The sequence below is a fragment of the Manihot esculenta genome, chromosome 18, assembly GCF_001659605.2.
Source record: "Manihot esculenta cultivar AM560-2 chromosome 18, M.esculenta_v8, whole genome shotgun sequence".
NCBI classification, from domain to species: domain Eukaryota; kingdom Viridiplantae; phylum Streptophyta; class Magnoliopsida; order Malpighiales; family Euphorbiaceae; genus Manihot; species Manihot esculenta.
Genome location: NC_035178.2, coordinates 8,956,625 through 8,977,261, shown reverse-complemented (window position 1 = coordinate 8,977,261; position 20,637 = coordinate 8,956,625). Strand labels below are relative to the sequence as shown.

At 30.6% G+C, this 20,637-nt stretch overlaps 2 protein-coding genes across 2 annotated transcripts; both read left to right on the top strand.

Moving 5' to 3' along the window:
* Positions 1-164: 164 nt before the first annotated feature.
* LOC110606193 (laccase-15) lies at positions 165-7,842 on the top strand. The gene is made up of 6 exons (XM_021744952.2): positions 165-206; positions 273-326; positions 5,409-5,560; positions 5,880-6,124; positions 6,212-6,340; positions 6,883-7,842. Exons 1-6 carry the CDS (start codon positions 165-167, stop codon positions 7,836-7,838), a joined length of 1,578 nt encoding a protein of 525 aa, XP_021600644.1. The 3' UTR covers positions 7,839-7,842.
* A 9,678-nt stretch (positions 7,843-17,520) lies between these two features.
* LOC110606406 (laccase-15) lies at positions 17,521-20,602 on the top strand. Its single transcript, XM_021745201.2, has 6 exons — positions 17,521-17,664; positions 17,886-18,037; positions 18,116-18,360; positions 18,639-18,767; positions 19,095-20,042; positions 20,291-20,602. The coding sequence occupies exons 1-6, from the start codon at positions 17,566-17,568 to the stop codon at positions 20,419-20,421; spliced, it is 1,704 nt and encodes a 567-aa protein (XP_021600893.1). The 5' UTR covers positions 17,521-17,565; the 3' UTR covers positions 20,422-20,602.
* Positions 20,603-20,637: the final 35 nt, after the last annotated feature.

Here is a 20,637-nt window from a genome sequence, read left to right as displayed (position 1 = left end):
ACATAATAAATACAATAAAAAAATGAAAAAAAAAATACACACAATTGAGTAGATGACACTAAAAATTTGAGCAACCACAATTTGAGCAAAAAAAGCTAAAAAATATCAAATAAAATTTCATATAGTATTTTCTCCAATTTCTCGAATGCATTAGCTTTAAGCGGATGGCTTCCCGGAATAACAGTAAGCCAAGCGAGTCGATACAAGTGATAGGGTCCAGCTTTGGCATTCCAGCTGTTTTTCGGATTATGGCTATGGGCTATGTGTTATAGGCTCCTGTGGTTTATACGGGCTATGGGTTGGTTAATTGGAAAGAATGGGCTATGGTAATATAAGGGTATTCGTCCATAAACAATGGTGAATGAAGAAATTTAATGTATTGATCCAATTAAATAAGTAATCGAATAAAATAAAATACATAAAATAAATATAAGTATAAAAGATAATTTTTTTTATAAAACTTTATAATTAAATTACAATGACTCTTATATAATTTTTATTGGTCAAAATATATTCATATTGTTTTAGCATATAAATCTATAAAAAAATAATAATATTAAAACTTGATATAATCATATAGCAACAGAACATTTCTAGAATTCATATTAATTGTAAAATAATAATAATGATAATAATAATAATTTAGTAAAAAAATGCCTTTAAATGCTAAAAATATTAAATTTTAATTTTTTTAATTCAATAAACTCATCATTTAACAGGTTACTCGTAAAACTTATTAGTCTATGTAGTGATTTACAATGTTATTCGTTAAATTTTTTTTTTTTTAAATATGTCCATTCATAAAAGCTCATAAAATCATTATATGTCCATAGATCTAAAAAAAAACAGAAAATTATATGGAATCTAGGGTCTAGATGCAAGTGACTCGATTCTAAATTCAAGCTGCAAACAATTATTCTTATTATCATTAATCATCCGTTAGATTAAACGAAAACTCTCGAAAGACTTTTAACGCTCTGAATTTCAAAAAGCGTTTCATCGACCAATAAGACAAATTGAAATTTGAGAAGAAAATGCTACTGACCAAGGAGATTAACCCATGGAAAGGACCCTTCCTTTACATCATATCTCTTTTTTAAGTCATTAACAAACACAGATTTTATCTCGTAGATTTTATCTGAGAAAAATAAAAGAAATTGAAGTACTTGCAACTCCTGATTTAGAAAAGTGATGAAGAGTCTAGCCATCACTAAAAGAGAAAATAGTCTTCTTCAATCTTACCGACTACCATCACTAGAAACCGGGAGACACAGCAACCAAACACATGAAAACTACTTGAGGGAAGAGATATCGTCCGTCACCCTTCAAGCAGTCGAAAAAACCCAACAAAACCATCAATTTGAGGTCGCCATCACCTAAACTATAACAAAACAAGGAGCACAACCAGAGGAAACAAAGCAAAAAAAGTATCTTTCATATGGACCAACATTGCCAAAAAAAATAATAAAGCAATTAAAAATAAAATAACGATATTTACACAGAGGAAAAGAAGACAAATCCACACCCAAATAAGAATGGAAATGTTGCTCTTGCCCGAAAGGTGATACGACTGCAAATTTAATAAAAATAAAAGATCAGTTGTCTCACAAAATAAAAAAGGAAATCGAAAGAAAAAGAGTGCTCCAAACCTATTCATTACTTATTAGGATTATTTATAATAATTTTAATTTATTTTATTTTATTTAAATTTATTTAATTTTTTATTAATAATTTATGTGTAAATTTAAAAAAGATATACATTTTAACTTTATAATTTAAAATAAATTTAACCTTGTAATAATTTTACATTAGGTAGAATAGACAAACAAAAAGCATAGTGGAATTAGTAATATGTAAAATAAAGAAAAATCACAAAATTCCCCCCCCAAAAGGAAAGGATTAAATTCTGAAAACGGTCGAGCCATGGTCCATTTTTTCAAAGGGCTATTTATAACACTAGTATATATCTTAATCACCAACCAACCTTCTGAAAATGGCATATCATTCCTAGCAGGACGGAGAGAAGATACAGCAAGGGGCATGTGCCGTACCGGCGACCAGAAAATATTTTGAAGGGGGATGAAAGTGCCGCAGCGGCGCAGCCGGTGGTATCGCAGCGGCATAGCCGGTATCCTACCAAAGGGAAGCTCCTGACTCCACCATTGACTACAAGCCCAGTAAACTAAAATATATATATATATATATTTTGCATGTTAATTTCTTTAATTAAGGTGGAAAATTGGAAAAATTCTTCAATATCAAAGAGTAGCTGAGGTTGCATCATAGATGACGTCATTTCAACACCATTATATTTTTATTTATTTATTTTATTTCTGTTTGTCAATTTAACAATTTAATTTAAACTGTTCACATCATAATAAATGTTAAAATTAACCTCCAAAACTTTTAATATCAAAAAGTATAATTTACTGTAATAATTTATAGCATTAATATATAAATTATTACGTTTTGGTGCTGTAAAATTATACCGTAAATTATACCGTAAATATGGTCGATGGTAAAATAGTGGGTCCTGAGCTAAGTCTTGAAAATTTTAATGTCATAATGTCTTTCAAATTCTCATAGCCATTATGCAATAATTCTTGCTAAGAAAAACGCCATATTGTGTCAATTCCATCCAGAAGATAATGGGTTACTCTTACAGCATGTCCTTATATAATGCTAAAGCTCTAGGCTGAGTAGCAGGACCACTCTGATATTATATTAAAAATAAAATTAAAGTAAATTTAATTTTAAAAATTTATATACTATACTTAATTACTATTAAATTGTTAACTCGTTAATGATAGACTTAGAGAATAATTTAAATCTTATAAATATATATTAACATATTTATAATTTATATTACTTTGTACTAAGGTGGTGGTAAGATTATTTTAATTATATTTTTTAATAATTAAAAAATATCATATAATATTTTCAAAATTTAAGGTATTATAATTTTTTTTAATAAAATTTAATTGTGCATATGTATCTGGACTATGATAGTGACATAAAATAGGTGATAGAAGAGTAAATCTGATTGAATTGCTAGAAGTTTTAGACTAATGGTATGCATGAAAAGAGAATTTCACCAACTACAAGATTTTTCTTTTTCAACACTAAAAGTACAATCAAGTTAACTTCTACATAAATTTTTTAATAAATAAATCAAGTCAAGATCAATGAATCTCATTTCTGTTTAAAAAAAAATAAACATAAAAAAATATGAACAATGCTATAATTGTTATTTATTACTTAAAATTTTTAATAAATTTTATTTTTAAAATTAAAATTAAATAATAAAAAATAAGTTATTTTATTAAAAAATATTTTTCACAAAACATATTTTTCATAAAAATTATTTTTTAAATATAAGTTATTTTTTGTAAATAAACAGAGATTAAAAGATAATAAGGGTAAAACATGGAAAAATTTCATTTTATTTTGAAAAGGGAAAGTAATATTTTTAAGTATGGCTCTTTTGAGAGGCTTTTAAGGGTAGAGAAGAAAAAGACTCATCTTCTTTAGATTCTCGGTATCTCACCATAAAGAAATTTATTTTTGAGATAATTACTTTTATATTTTTATATTATGATTTAATTAATTAAAATATTTTTATAATTTTAAAATTACATTAATATGCCTTTATATTTTAATTTCATCAATTGAAAAGGACTTCTATTAAATTAAATCTATTTTTCTGTTAATTTATTAGCAAAAAAAAATTATTTATATTAAAAAAAAGAAAAAATTTTTTAGTTTGCATAAGAAAAATATGTAATTTCTATACAAATAATATAAGAGTCGCAATAATCCCAAAATAATAATGGATGAAAGAGGAGAAATTTTTTTTTTTGGTTTGCAAAGATCCATAAGAAGAGAAATTTGTAATTTCTATATAAATAATATAAAAATCACAATAATTCTAAAATAATAATAGATAAAAGAAGAAAAAGAAAAATTTTACAATTTCTATGAAAAAATATAAGAAGACGTAGCACATTTGTGAGGAAAGATAGCCATCTTCTTTCTTATTGCAATCAACCCATTTTGCAGTTCCCATAAGTAATGGCATGATCCACGACTGTTAAGAAATTCAAAAAATAATCAAATGCCTATCTAAATCATACTCCAATAACTCACTCTTACAAATTGTCTTAATTCCTTAAGCTACTTTTTACAACATGATTCAATAGTGGCCATTAAAAATTTGTATCAGTAAGAATTTCAAGTGTGGACAATATCGAACGCCTTATCATATAAGCTTATTATACAAATCTCCGTACTAGTACCTTGTTGTGATAATAAGGCAAGTGGCAATAAGGCAAGTGGCTCTATCAATACAAACAATCAAGTCAAATTACTGTAGTTTTGGGTCCAATGTCCAGTACTATCACCTATTTTCTCGACTCTCAAAATCTATTTGATTCAATTAACCACCTTGTGGAAAGATGGGTTTATAGGCATATAAAGATTCATAACACCATAATAAATGTACTCAATGAGAAGACGCTTCAAAAGAATTAAAACTTTCATAAAGTCACTTGTGACATGAATTCTAAAATCGCAAGACTAATGAATCTTAAAATTGAAACCACCAATCCATCATTCACGTTTGCTATCGTTGCTTCCACCTTCTGATTGCCTCCAAATTTGGAAGATTTCAAGTAAGAAAGTTCATGGATGATAGAATGGCTAAATTTATAAAAGGAAAAGAAAATAAAGAGAGGGGTTACATGAAGGGTAATTTTGTCATAGAATTCATCTTTGGCTAGAGTTTCTTTGGTTTGCAGAGGAAGAAGAAGAATAATGGTGAAAACAAGAATTGGGTAAGGCAAAAGAGTTCATTTTAGTGCAAATATAGATGAGATCATTTTAGTCTTTGAACTAACAGAAAAAAAATTTTAATTTAATGGAAGTATTTTTTAGTTGACGGAATCAAAATATAGTAACATTTTAATATAATTCTAAAATTATAAGGTAAATTTTAATTAGTTAAGTCATAGAGGACATGAGAGAATTATTTCTTTATTTTTCACAAAATATTTTTTCCATATATAAACTATTTTCTGTGAAAAATACAGCGCCTTAAATTCACCAGCAAGTCCATTCTCTTCTTCGTCACTTATTATCTATAAATTTAGCAAACAAATCCTTTGAATTGAAGAGCAAAAGGCTTATTTTTCAGAAGAGAAGAACATGTTGCTCGCCATTAATATTTTAATTTTATGGGTTCTTCATTGCTCAGCTTCAACCCATTATTACTTTCAGGTAACCATTGCCATTATTACTCTTAACATGCTTCTGCCGAGCATATATTCATATAGAATTGTCTAATAAGATTCAAAAATCATTCACATACACTATCTAATATCTATAATAATAAAGTTAAATTACATTTACAGGTAAAGGAAGCTCCCTACACCAGACTCTGCTACAGAAAAAGGATCTTGACTGTAAATGGAGAATTTCCAGGGCCAACTTTACACGTTCACAAGGGTGACACAATCTTTGTCACAGTCCATAACAGAGGCAGACATAATATATCCATTCACTGGTATGACTAATTTCCTTTTGTTGAAACAAACACACAGTATTAAACACACACGCACTCGTAAATGGCAGTAAGAAAAGCAGAAAATTTAACATTATTTAACCAGGCAAGATTGAGATAAAGTAAAACAATGTTATATAATTTCTCATAACTCTCAAAACCTTAACCAATTATATATCAATTCGGATCGAGGGTGAAACTTTAAGTGGGATCACAATTCAATCCATAAAAAAATATATATATTCAAAACTGAAACTACTCAATTAAGAGAATTTTAAATTCTTAGAAGAGTAATTCTGTTTTTTTTTTTTGAGAGCTATAGGCATGGAGTGAAACAACCTAGGAATCCATGGTCAGATGGTCCTGAATATGTTACACAGTGCCCAATACAACCAGGAGCAAAGTTCAAGCAGAAGGTAATATTTTCTGCAGAAGAAGGGACATTATGGTGGCATGCTCATAGTGATTGGTCAAGAGCTACAGTGCATGGGGCTATCATTGTCTATCCAAAATATGGAACTAACTACCCATTTCCAAGTCCTGATGCTGAGGTGCCTGTCATTTTAGGTAATTTTTCTTTTGCCAGCAATAAATTTTGTAATAATCTATTAATCTTTTAGTTTAGTGTTTTAATTAAGTATGTTGAAAATATAGGAGAATGGTGGAAAAGAGATGTGATGGAGGTTTTTATGGAATTCCTCATGACAGGAGGAGGCCCTCAAGTGTCTGATGCTTTTACTATTAATGGTCAGCCTGGTGACTTGAACCCTTGCTCAAGATCAGGTACTTGTATATCCATACCATCTAATTAAGCATGCTGAATATATAGACCAAACCTTTCTTATATTCACATGGAAAAGTAATTATGTAGTAAAACAGTGATACCATGTCAACATATAATATGATATGCCAAGACAATATGATTATTTTTATAGAATAAAAAGAAATTATATAGTGCTTATAATTTTTTGGGACCCATTATATATACATATCGATATTTGATTGGCTTACCATTCCATGCTGACAATTCTACGTAGAATCACTACTTTATTCTACAATTTTTTGCCTAGTCAATACATAAATATTAGGTACACTGATTAAAATTATGGAAGGTATCACCTATAAGAAAAATTTCACCTGCATTGAGTCTACATGAATCATAATATAAATGTGAGATGTTGGCTTCTCTATCATTTAACGTTACGGGTCTATGTGGTTTAGATAAATTTTTCTGATCGCCTGTATATATATTGATAAGTTTCATTGATTACTACTGCAAATAAGAATTTTGGAACATTAGGGTAATTCTATTATAGTAATTGCAGGAACATTCAGGCTAACCGTGACTCAAGGCAAGACATATCTACTTCGGATGATAAATGCTGCAATGAATGATATCCTCTTCGTTTCCATTGCAAAGCATAGCCTAACAGTAGTTGGAGCAGACGGTTCCTACACCAAGCCATTGACGACCAATTACATAGCCATAGGTCCAGGACAAACCATCGATGCTTTGTTAAATGCAAACCAAGATCCCAACCATTACTACATGGCTGCAAGCTCATACACAAGCAACCCTATGATCCCTTTCGATAACACAACCGCAACTGCTTTAGTCCAATACAAAGGAACCCATTCTCCATCTTCAAATCCTACGTTACCTCTTCTTCCAGACTCCAATGACACAGAAGCTGCCTATACTTTCTTTAACAGCCTCAGGAGTTTAGCCAGTAAAGACCATCCTATTCAAGTTCCCTTAGACATTTCAGCAAACATTTTAACTACAATCTCACTCAACACATTCCCATGTCCCCGGAACAGTTCATGCGAGGGACCAAATGGAACCAGATTAGCTGCAAGCATGAATGACATAAGCTTTGTGAACCCACCAATTGATATACTTGAAGCTTACTACTGGCGTATCAACGGAGTGTTTGGATACAATTTTCCAAGTTATCCACCACTGGTTTTTAACTCCACAGAGCCAATTTTGCCATTGGTGTTGCAAATACCTAGAAAAGGCACGGAGGCAAAAGTATTGGCTTATGATTCCTCGGTGGAAATTGTTTTTCAAGGGACAAACATTCTCGGAGGGATAGATCATCCTATGCATGTTCATGGCTATAGCTTCTACGTCGTCGGGTGGGGATTAGGGAATTTTGACAGAGAAAAAGACCCTCAAAAGTATAATCTTGTCGATCCTCCGTTTCGAAACACAGTTTGTGTGCCCATTAACGGCTGGGTTGCCATCAGATTTAAGGCTTATAATCCTGGTAATTAATTAACTAATACTGTGTTTTCTTCTTGATTAATTATATATTTATACAGTTCACCATAAATCAACAGGGCTCATTTTATATAAAAATTACATGAAATTCACACGATTATTTTTTACTCTATAATGAAATTTCACTAGGTAATTTATTCTTTTATTTATATATTTAAAAAGATTTATAATTTAATTTTTAAATATTATCATTATTATTAATTTTTTATATTTTTAAAAATTTATTAAAATATAATAATTATTTTTTTCGACCAACGAAATAATATTTTTATCTATTTATATCATTCAAAATATAGTAAAAATCATTCCCTTTCTCCTTCGATTCTTGCTCTTCTTTCTTCTATGATTTTTTTCTTTAAAAAGAAAGAGAAAGGGACATTTCTTCTTCTTCACTATCTTACTCTTCTTTCTTCTTTCTCTTTTTTTTTCCTTCATTGTTCTTCTTTTTCTTATTTATCATCATCCTTTTCCTTTTTATTTTTTCTTTCTCTACTTTCTTTTCTATTCTTTTTCTTTTTCATCATTCTCTTTGTCTTTTTTTACTTTTTCTTCTGCTTTTTTTATAAAGAAAAAAAAGAATAATTAAATATTTCGTTGATAAAAAAAACGATAAAAACATTAATAGATCTGATAAAAGATAAATACATTTTAATATATTTGAAAAAAATAAAAATATTTTAATAAATTTTTAAAAATATAGAAATTGACTTGTTAATAATTAAAATATTCAGTAATTAAATAAAAAGTTTTATTTGAGGATAAAATTAAATTTTAAAATTTTTTTTTTTATTCTTAATCTATATTTAATTTAAAAGATAATAGAAGAACTATTTCGTTGACGGAAAAAATATTTTAATAAATTTTAAAAAACATAAAGAGATTGATTTATTAATAATAGTAACTCTCACAAATATTTATAATATTTTTTAATTTGAAGGAGTTTGGCTTATGCACTGCCACTTAGAGAGCCATTTCAGTTGGGGCATGGAGACTCTTCTTATCGTCAGCGATGGAATGAATCAGAAAGAAAGATTACTACCTCCACCACCACATATGCCTCCATGTTAATTAATTTACTGTTTTTCTATATATATAAAGTTCATCTAATCTGGAATGGTTTTTAATTAAGATTAAATTATTAGGTTTTAATTAATTATTGTATATTTTATTCTAAGTAAATGCAGTAAGGAAAGCAAAATGCTGCCTCTAATTAATTATTGTATTTGGAATTGCATTTTCTTGATGTGAAAATATATATGACACTTTGTAATTTGTACATTCTTGCAATGTGATGATGATCTAAAACTTAATTACAGATAAAAGCAGTTTTTCTTTTTTTTTTTGCTAAGATATGATATTTTTACAAATGGGATTTTCTCAATTTTATTAAATCAATTCCTAATTCAGACAAAGCCAAAAGGGCAAAATTTAAGTTTAAGCATTAATTTTTAATGATCGATTAAGGCTCGTTTATATCACGGATAATATTTTTAAATAAAATATTTTATTTTATACTTTTTTAACTTTTGAAGTACGAATATAATTTAATTTTTAAAAATAATTTTAAAAAAAAAAAGTTATTATTTTATTTCAATAATACGAAAGAACTAATTAGTTGATTTCTATGTTAGTGAAATTTTAAAAAATTTATTATTTAATTTTTTAATTAATTTTAATCGTTAAATATTTTATTATTATTATACTTTATATTTGATAGTGTTTTTTATTTTAAATTTGGTATTATAATTTTTTACGACACATGTAGATATTGAATTAGTCTTCAAGAGTGACGTTCTGGTAAACTCAACTAATTTAAACTTCTAATTTTATATATAAATTCTGTTTGATGATCATTTTCACTTGGTTGATTGTTGGCGATAAAGATTTCTACTTGCACGTTTTGCTATGCAACCATCTTCAATATAACAAATAATCTTCAATTTTGCCTTAAGCGGCTCTCATCTTTTCTTTCGATGACTTTTAGGCCATTGAACATTTCATCCTTTGCCAAAATTACAATTAGAATAATTACAAATTCCCTTACATTCACAATCTGGCACAGCTGCGGCTGCCATTGACCATATTTACCATCCTAGAATTTTCAGCACCTGCAAAAATACCAACCGCATTCAAATCTGATTAATATAATCAATATCTAATTTTGTCATAAATTCATTTAAAATTTTATCATTGAAATCTATTATAAACTCTATTATAATAATCATATGAATAATATTCAAACCCGTTTAATTTTATTTAAAGTTAATAATTTTAAAAAATATTTAAATTTTTATTTTTTAATAAAACATAAATTTTAAATATTATTATAAAAATATTTTATATTAAATTAATTATTTATATTACCATATTTAGGTAATGAATACTTTACATGTAAAATTCAAATCTATTATAAATATTAATTTTCAAATTCCAACCCATTTCATTATTGAAGTTGTTTAGCATTATATTTTTTCGAGTATGAAACTGCAAAATAAAAGAGAATATCGGATGGTTGGCTTGACAATACCGCTGATGATTCTTAAGTCAGTATGAGTACTGAATAAATAATCTAATTGACTATTGAAAGAATAACATACCTGATTGTAAAAGTTGTGAACTCTTTATATAGTGTATTAGATAGAATTTGAATATTGTTAGAAGCGTACGAGATGATAGAAATATTGATAATTGTCATACCCGGCTAGATCAGACATCGGAATTCTTACTGTCCGGTGGAATTCGAGGATGTCAGAGGTTTCTAGAAGGGTAAGAGAAAGGTTTTCTAAAATATTTTCAAGTGTTTGAAAGGTTTAGAATGGAATAGGATTGAGTGTTGAAGAGAAAAGACCAAGGGAACAAAGTGCGGGTTCGGCCGCCGAAGATAAAGTTCGGTCGCCGAAAGTGCCCTAAATTCGGCCCCCGAAACTCCAAGTTCGGCCGCCGAACATTGCATGGTTTTGCATGCAGGTTTGGCCGCCGAAGCTGAGGCGGTCAGTCGCCTATAAGGAACCCTCAGTCGGTGAAATGGATCAGATTAGCTTCCTTTTCACTTCCAGAGGTGAGTTCATGTTCCCCTTAGAAAGTTTTCATGGTTTTTCATCAAATCTTTCAAAGTTAGTAAGTTTTATGGTAGTTTTTGAAGGTCTTGTACTTTGAGCACAATTTTGGAAAGTTTGGAGCTTAGATCCTCCATAGCTCTACGTTTGGATCACACCAGCCTTTGTTCTTCAAGAGGTAAGTGTTGATTCATGGTTTTTATGATGTTTTTATGAGTTTGATGAAGGGAAAAGGGAGTTTAGGCATGAGTTTGCATGAGTTGTGCATATTAGGGTTTATGGACCCTTTATGCTTTATGTTTGCTTGTTGAGCTTGTTTGTTGGAGTTCAAGTTGTCTTAAGCTCCTATATGCTTGTTGTATGAGTTATGCATGTTTTAGAAAGGTTGGCTGCATGTGTTGAGGGTTTGGAAGGACTGGAAGGCGTCCTTGTGCACGAAACTGAGTTTTGGATGAACCCAGGTTCGGCAGCCGAAGGAGGATTCGGCCGCCGAACATGCCCGACTTTCGTCTTTGGAAGAAACATTCGGCCGTCGAAGGTGCTGCCGAAGGTGCCCTGTCCAGCTTTCCTTTGCTTGTTTTGCATGCATGTTTTGAGGTGTTTTTAGGGGTTTTTGGGGAGAAGTTCAGAGTTATGTTGGAGTATGTTTGGTACCTCATTTGAGTCCTTCATTGTAGGATTGGACCCGAGGAACCGAGGTGTTTAGCAGTAGTAGTTGCTTCAGAGTTAGAGGTAGCCCAGAGTTAGCCAAGCAGTGGCTACAGGTGAGTGGAGCGAATCTTCATATGTTCCTTGAGAAATGACACGTTTCTAGCATGGTTCATGCATCATAAAATGCCATGTTATGTATTAGGTTGTATTGCATTAGAATTCACGAATATGATGCATTGCATAAGATGATATTTGTATGGATGAATGTTGGATGATCCTTAGCCCTTGATATACTATGAGATCAGATGAGATATGGCATGAGATAGCCATACCAGGTCGCTCCTAACATAGATCAGGTCGCTCCTGGTACTATGAGTGAGTCAGTTAAGAGACGTCCAGGTGAGGCCTAATCGCCCCTGGCACAGTTGGACATACTACTATGTATGTAGAGGGCTATTGGTGACAAGTTCATCCTTGAGATGATATGTTTGTGATGTGATGCACTTTATGAAAGCATATAATTAATGAACTGTTTTACTGTTCCTCCTCACTGGGCTGTAGTAGCTCATTCCACTCCCTTAACCCCAGTTTTGCAGGTTCCGAGGTAGCTATGGGCAGTCAAAAGTCAGAGTTAGCAAGAGGAAAAAGGAAAGAGATGCATGAATGTATGTGTGTAATATAATAGTGGACATGATGTAATTAATGTATTTTAATGTATTAGTTATAATGTATGGATAGATATGTACTAGCAGATTATGGATAGAATTGTGCTTTACCCTAGTGTCTTTGCATTAGTATGGTGTATGATTCATCCCTTTGTACATGGATCCTGTTTTACGTTTCTTGATGAGAAATGTGTGGAACCAAGGCTGACTTGTGATATGCTGACCCTATGAGAGTGGGTTCTATGTTTTCAGACATAGTGCATGCAGGTCGAGCTTGGTAACTCTAAGGAGAGTATACAGGATTGTTGAGTATTTTGATCATGTATGAGATTTATCAGGTACACAGAGAGTATAGTCGACTTGCTACGGGTCCCGGTGGCCTTAAGCTGATCTGGATCCTAGTGCCAGTGATGGTTCGGACCGTTACAGAGGGGTACCGGTTTCCGGATCGTTACAATAATATTCTATTGTAATTAGAAGTCTACATTTTTATTAAGAGTTTGATGTGATTTGAATTATTTAGACGTGATTTAATATATTTTAATATTATTTACATCAGTAGTCCCATTCTAATTTTTGAATTTTTAGGTTCGCTACTGGATGCTTCCTTTTGATAAATATGTCGCCTTGCCTGATTTTGGTGATAAAGTGCCTCAATGGTTTCTTTTGATGAACTTATCGTGCCTTGCCTGATTTTGGTGATAAAGTGCCTCAATGGTTCCTTTTGATGAACTTAACATCTTGCAGAATTCTGGCAACGAAACGCCTTAGTGGTTTTTTTTTTTATGAACTTATTATTTTATTCCATTCAACGAACTTACTGCGACGCAATTTTGATGATAAACACTTTGGTGGTTCATTTTGACGAATTTATCGCCTTGCGGAATCTCTTTAATAGTTTCATTTGACAAACTCATCGTTTTGTGGGATTCTGGCGGTGAATTGTCTTGATTTCTCTCTTAACGAACTGTAACCTTGCAATGATTTCTTTTGATTTTTCTCTTGATGAACTTGTCATTTTATGGGATTCTGGCAATGATGTATCTTGATTTTTCTCTTAACCAACCAACTTGTTGTCTTGTAGGATTCTTTTTCTCTAAATGAAATCATCGCCTTGTGAGATTCTTTTCCCTTGACGAACTCATGGCCTTGTGAATTTTTTTTTCTCTTGACGAACTTGTCGCCTTTGAAATTATTTTCTCTTGATAAACTTATCATATTGTGAGATCTTGGTAATGACTGCTTTGATTTTATAATCCTCTTGAACGGGCTGAAAATGAGCATAAAGCTTTTGATTTATGAAAAATACCATCATTTTAGAGTTGTTTAGGCGATATAACTTTTTGAAACTCATCTACAAAATTAATTATTGTACAAAATATTTTTATGAAATTCCTTAACACTTATTAGGAATTATGATATAATATTATAAAAATTTAACTTGTATGAGATGATTCACAATGACTCAAGGTCTTAAATTAATCTAAAATCTAAATAAAACAAATATAAAAAGGACAAAAAGTAATTGTTGTTTACCTTTAGTTGTCCGACACATATGATTACTTGATTTATATGCGTAAACATCGCCATCTTGCCAATAAAATAATTGGTAGTTTTTTTCTTTTTTTTTTTTTAAAAAAATTTAATCAAGAATTAATACTGATAGACTTTCATGCTTAGTGAACAATGACACGTGATTTTACATTAATACAGAGTCTAAGTAAAACAAATATAAAAAGGAAAAAAAAGTAATTGTTGTTTATCTTTAGTTGTCCGACACATATGATTACTTAATTTATATGTGTAAATATCGTCATCTTGTCGATAAAATAATTGATAGCTTTCTTTCCTTTTTTTTTGAAAAAAAATTTTAATTAAGAATTAATATTGATAGATTTCCATGCTTAGTGAGAGTTAGAGAGATACTTAAAAGTAACATTGCGTTAAAATATTTATGCATGTCATTTAGCAATAGAGAAATTTCATCGCTAATTTTGCAATTGTCACAAAGTCTATCACTCTGATTTATCGATGCGAATTTCAGCAGCAGAAATTTTGCAACGGTATCAAATATTGGATTAAAACTGTCGCAGACTGGTTGTAAAAGTTTTGTGTGATGGAATAAAATCTTTTAGCGATAGAAATTTTTTTATTACATAAATCTAAATTTCTAATAAAATATGTTAAAGATACAAATTTAATGTAAAAGTTTTTTCAATGAAATAAAATCATTTAGCGACTGAGACTATTCATCACAGACGTCTAAATTTTTATTTCTTTGTTCAGTCACTTTTAAATAATAAAAATAGTGTAAGGGAAATACATAATTTTTATCTCGATTTCCATAAACGGCGTCAATGATATTATTTGCATTATATTTTTTTGGGTATAGACTTGCAAAATAAGAGAGAATAATGGGTGGATTGGCTTGACATCGTTTCGATACTTTAAGTCGGTATGAATATTAAATAAATAATTAAATTAACAATTGAGAAAATAATATACCTAATTATGAAAGTCATGGGCTTTTTATATAGCATATCAAATGAAATTTAGATATTGTTAAGAATGTATGACATTATATTTACAGTAGAATATAAAATCCTATATAAGATAGAATAAATAATAAGATAAAATATAGAATTTTATCGAATTCAAAATGAAATAAGATAAGAAATAAGATAGAATATAAAATTTTATTGGACAAAAGTAATATTATGATATTATAATATTTTATTATAATTAAAATTTTAATATAATTTTAATTATTAATATTTAAATTTAATATATTTTAATATTAATTTAGATCAATTATATTTTGATAGGATGAGCACTGGAAAATAGCCGATAAATCTTATCCATAGCAAATCCCAACGATCGAGATAATTTAGACCATGCAAGACAAGATTGCCCACCACAGGCGGATCCCATCCTCCGGTGAAAAGGAACCGTCCATGTTTATCTCGTAGAAACGAACTGGAGGAAGCAAACGAGTGTCTGCCGTAGGGGTGAGCATTCGGTCGGTTCGGTTCAAAACCGAACCGAACCGAATAAACCGAAAACCGAAATTTTAGTTTTTATGAAAACCGAACCGAACCGATTTTGGTCAGAAACCGAACCGGTCTGATTCGGTTCGATTCGGTTCGGTTTGATCGGTTTCGATTTTTAATATTTTTTTAATTTTTTACACTTTATTTTTAGTATTTTAAAATTTAATTAAAATATTTTAATTTTAATATAATTTAATTTCTCTATATTATTGAAAAAACATATTATTATTCCTAATCGGTTTGGTTTGGTTTTTTTGGTTTTTTTCTGATTAAAATCAAACCGAACCGAAATAACCAAAATTTTTGAAATTTAAAACCGAACCGAACCGAACCGAAATGTATAAAAAACCAAACCAAATTTTCAAATTGATTCGGTTCGGTCGGTTTTTTTGATTTGAACCGGATTCTGCTCAACCCTAGTCTGCCCTACTATGTGAGGAAGCCATCTTGTGCATAGCACCACCATATTAATATTTTTGGCTTAATAAGTTATATTCCGTACAAAGAGTGTATGAAGGTGAGAATAAGTAGAGTAAAATTTTAATCTAAATAACTTTTTTATTGATTTTTTTATTTTAAATATAAGAATATATTTTTTTAAATAAAAAATATTTTAAAACAAAATTAAATCATATATAATTTTATAAAATTCATTTCTTTTCAAAAATGAAGAGTTTCAAATGAAATATTGACCACATATCAGTGAGATACTATTATTTATATGATTAATTTTGTGCATGTGTTAGGCGGCGCTATATAAAATTCCCAAAAGTCCCTTTCTGTTGTTTCTTATGATTCACCATTTTTTTTTTAACTTCTGAGACTTTGACAAAATTAGGGAAGAATCAAAATTAATAATAATAATAATAATAATAACAGTAACTTAACCCACCGCAAAAATTTGATTTTTGGTTATAAGTTACCATTTTCTTAGATAATATTCAATTACAAGTGGATATATATGCAATTTGACACACCACAAAAGTTTGATTTTTGGTTACAAGTGACCATTTTCTTAGATAATATTAAATTACAAGTGGATATGCAATTTGACATTCGCTTAAGAAATTCTAATGAATTAAATCTGATTCACTCTGAAAATTAGTTTAAGATGAGGAGTATTTGTTAGAGGTGAGCATTCGGCCGGTTCGGTTATCGAATAAATTAAAAGCTGAAATTTTAGTATTTATAAAAATCAAATCAAATCAATTTTATTTAAAAATCAAATTGAACTGAACCGATCCGATTCGGTTCGATATTCAGTTTGATCGGTTTAAATTTTTAATAAATTTTTTATCTTTTATACTTTATTTTTAGTATTTTAAAATTTAATTACAATATTTTAACTTTAATATGATATAATCTCTCTAAATTATTAAAAATAATATATTATTATCAGTAATCGGTTCAGTTTGATTTTTTGATTTTTTTTAGATTAAAATCGAATCGAACTGAAATAATAAAAAAAATTTAAAACTAAAAATCGAATCGAACCGAAATAAAATAAATAAAAAATTAAACCGAAATTTTAAATTAATTCAGTTCAATCGATTTTTTCGATTGCTCTTATAAGAGATATACTACTTTGTTCTATACTGATGTGATTCAATATTTTTTTAATTGGCATTTAATATAAGTTAAATTTTGATAAAAACGAATTTTATGACGGTTGAAATGTACATAATAAATGCATGAATCTAAATGCACAATTTAATATTTAATTTAATAATTATTAAATTAATTTTAATATGATATTAAACTTGTAATAATTGCACCTACATTCATATATAAAAAAATGTATCTTAGGAAGTAGAATTTGAGATCTCTTAAATTTACTCACATACACTTACTACCAGATTATCAAATTCATTCTTACATCAGCTTGGATTATCCATACCCTTATCCAAACAAAATCAACATTTGACTTGAGAATTCTATTAGGAGAGCAATATAGGTCAGAATATTAAATGCTTTTTAATAAAATTCTTTATATCGTGATTTAATAAACAATGTATTAACTTGGAAAATTGAAGAAATCAATATCATGCACACAATTAGGAAACTATAGTTTAATAATTAATTAAACAAAATTCAAACAATTTAGGGTTGCAACTAGTAACTTGCAGGAAGATGCGTACTTGATTTCATGTGATTGCTGGCAATGAAAATGTCAGAATTAATACCTTAATTATATTTTTTTTCTCTTCGCACGTAAACTTATATATATATGCATGTAGAACTCATCGTCCTTCAATTAGAAAAAGGAGGAAGAAAACAAAAGCTTTTTTCTTGCTAAGAAATGTGGTTCATCATCAAGATCTTTTGCTCATATGTTTTAGGGTTTCTTCTGTTTGCAAGCGTCCTCCATGGCCGAGCCTTTGTTCGTTATAAATTCATAGTAAGCGTTCTCCATTGCTGCTAAACTATTATCTTTTTAGTATTAAGATAATAATTTTATAATAGCTAATGTGATACTATTGTATAGACTTTAAAATGTATTAGTGCATTTTTTTAATTTTCAATCACTTGATGGTTCACAAAATTTTTATGCTTGAATTATAATGTAGAAATTTTATTGATAATGAAGAACTGATACAAAGCTACTTGATTATTTTATAGCTGGAAGAAGCTCCATATACAAGACTTTGCAGCACAAAGAACATCTTGACAGTAAATGGACAGTTTCCAGGACCAACTCTCTATGTTACTAAAGGGGACACCATCATAGTTGATGTGTTCAACAAAGGCCGCTACAACGTAACCATTCACTGGTAAAACTTCCCTCTACTCATGCATGCTAGAGAACTCAAATTCGAAATCTTACGATTTTGAGAAAAATTATATCACAGGCATGGGGTGAAAATGCCAAGAAATCCATGGGCAGATGGTCCTGAATATGTGACGCAGTGTCCAATTCAACCAGGAGCTAAGTTTAGACAAAAGGTGATATTTTCTACTGAAGAAGGGACTCTATGGTGGCATGCTCACAGTGACTGGACAAGGGCAACTGTCCATGGTGCTATAATTGTATATCCCAAGCCACCAACTGGCTACCCTTTCCCCAAGCCTCATGCAGAAGTGCCCGTCATAATAGGTACGTGAAACTTCCCATCTCTCCAAAATGTGAAGTTATTGTAGGTTTAGAAGTCCGGAAATTCTTACATGGACCTAAAACACACAGACCATTTAATTTTTTTTATAGAGGGAACCATCTGTATGTGTTTTAGATCCATATGATGGATAGAGTTCAGGTAAGTTTTTTCCTAGATCTCAATTCAAACCCAGTTAATTTTCAGGCATGGATTGATGAAGCTTCAGGTTAGCGTTTGTGTGTGGGTTGTTTGTGGTCTCTGAAAAGGAAAATTCTTGCAGGAGAGTGGTGGAAAGAAGGAATTACGGAGCTCTATGATGCATTTCTTCAGTCAGGTGGAGACCCTAGCGTTTCCGACGCCTATACTATCAATGGTCAACCTGGTGATCTTTACCCATGCTCAAAACCAGGTAACTTATTGGAGATCATTAAAATTTGATAAGCACCTTTTATCATTAATTTAGTAAAATTGGGTACTTGTCGATTTTGAATTCCAATAAAAAGAATAAAATATTTCAACTTCTTGAATTTTTCTTAGCATAAAATATTTCAACTTCTTGAATTTTTCTTATACATTAAGATATATATGTAGGTGTTCTACATCAGATCGAATTGACGTTTATCAAAATTTCAATGTCCTTTTTTACCATATCTAGCTAATCTAACCAATAGAAATTCAATGACTAAAATGCTAGAAACTGATCAATTTCTCTGGAAGTTACTCCTTGATATTGCAGAAACTTTCAAGCTTATGGTTGATTATGGAAGGACTTATCTACTTCGAATAATCAACGCCGCAGTGCAAGACATGGTCTTCTTCTCCATTGCAGGACATAGTTTCACAGTAGTAGGAACAGACGCTAGCTACACAAAGCCATTAACAACTCATTACATCACTATATCCCCTGGACAAACCTTTGATGTCTTGTTAAAAGCTAACCAGCCACCTAACCACTACTACATGGCTGCTAGAGTATACTCCGCCGTCAGTGACCTCCTCATAGATAACACAACCACCACCGCCGTCATCCAATACAATGGAAATTACACTCCATCGTCACCCCCTTTATTACCTAGCCTTCCTTATTACAATGACACTTCTGCTTCTGTCAACTTCACTGCTAGTCTCAGAAGCTTAGCTGATGAAGAACATCAAATCCATGTCCCATTGAACATAACTACAAGAATGTTTATTACAATCTCGATCAACACATTCCCTTGTCCGAATGATTCTTGTGCTGGACCAAATAGAACGAGACTGGCTGCTAGTTTGAACAACATAAGCTTTGAGCAGCAGTCGGTGGATGTGTTAGAAGCTTATTATTATCGTAGAAATGGAGTTTTTGGAAGTAAATTTCCCAACTTTCCTCCACTCCTATTCAACTTTACAGGCGAATATTTGCCATTGTTTCTGGAGGCGACAAGGCGGAGGACGGAGGTAAAGATATTAGAGTATAACTCTACGGTGGAGATAGTTTTTCAGGGGACGAATGTGGCTGCAGGAGCAAGTGATCATCCAATGCACCTCCATGGATTCAGTTTCTATGTGATTGGAACAGGACTTGGAAATTTTGACAAGGACAAGGATCCTTTAGGGTATAATCTTATTGACCCTCCTCTTCAGAACACCATTGCTGTTCCCATTAATGGCTGGTCTACCATTAGATTCACAGCGGACAATCCTGGTATGTGGCAGCTGTTTTATTTACATGATCTATGGATGTTATTTAAAATTAGAAAAAAAATCTTATCCGTACATTAATATGTATTCTAATTTTCAATTGGTTGAGTGTATAAATTTTTCCTATACGTATTTAGAGGAGGGGAGGGGGAATCCATCTTATGGGTGATAGGCAAATTGATTTGTATGTTCGCTGCCTGCAAGAATTTTTCTGTAATAATATTGTAATGATGTGTTGTGTATAAATGGCAGGAGTGTGGTTCATGCATTGCCATTTAGATCGTCACATGTCGTGGGGAATGGATACAGTGTTCATTGTGAAAGATGGTGAAGCTCCAAAAGCACAATTGCTGCCTCCGCCGCTGGACATGCCGCCCTGTTAAATTTCTGGATGCATTAATTTCCATCACATACATACCGCAATTAAAGTTTAGAACGTATTTGGCCACGCGAATGTGAATTACTCGAATGATAAAGAAAATATTATGTAATTGTTCTGTGGTGCAGTGCTATAATGATTGGACTAAAGTTGCTTATATTCCTAATTATATTCCAGTTTAATTTGATTTCCATTAGTTCTTTATTTAATTTTAGTTTAA

Coding starts and splice junctions, on each gene's coding strand:
- LOC110606193 (XM_021744952.2), top strand. CDS start 165: ATGGCTTCCCGGAATAACAGTAAGCCAAGCGAGTCGATACAA. Junction 207..272: donor AGCCAAGCGAGTCGATACAA/GTGATAGGGTCC, acceptor TATGTGTTATAG/GCTCCTGTGGTTTATACGGG. Junction 6,125..6,211: donor TGAGGTGCCTGTCATTTTAG/GTAATTTTTCTT, acceptor TTGAAAATATAG/GAGAATGGTGGAAAAGAGAT.
- LOC110606406 (XM_021745201.2), top strand. CDS start 17,566: ATGTGGTTCATCATCAAGATCTTTTGCTCATATGTTTTAGGGTTTCTT. Junction 18,038..18,115: donor TACAACGTAACCATTCACTG/GTAAAACTTCCC, acceptor ATTATATCACAG/GCATGGGGTGAAAATGCCAA. Junction 20,043..20,290: donor ATTCACAGCGGACAATCCTG/GTATGTGGCAGC, acceptor TATAAATGGCAG/GAGTGTGGTTCATGCATTGC.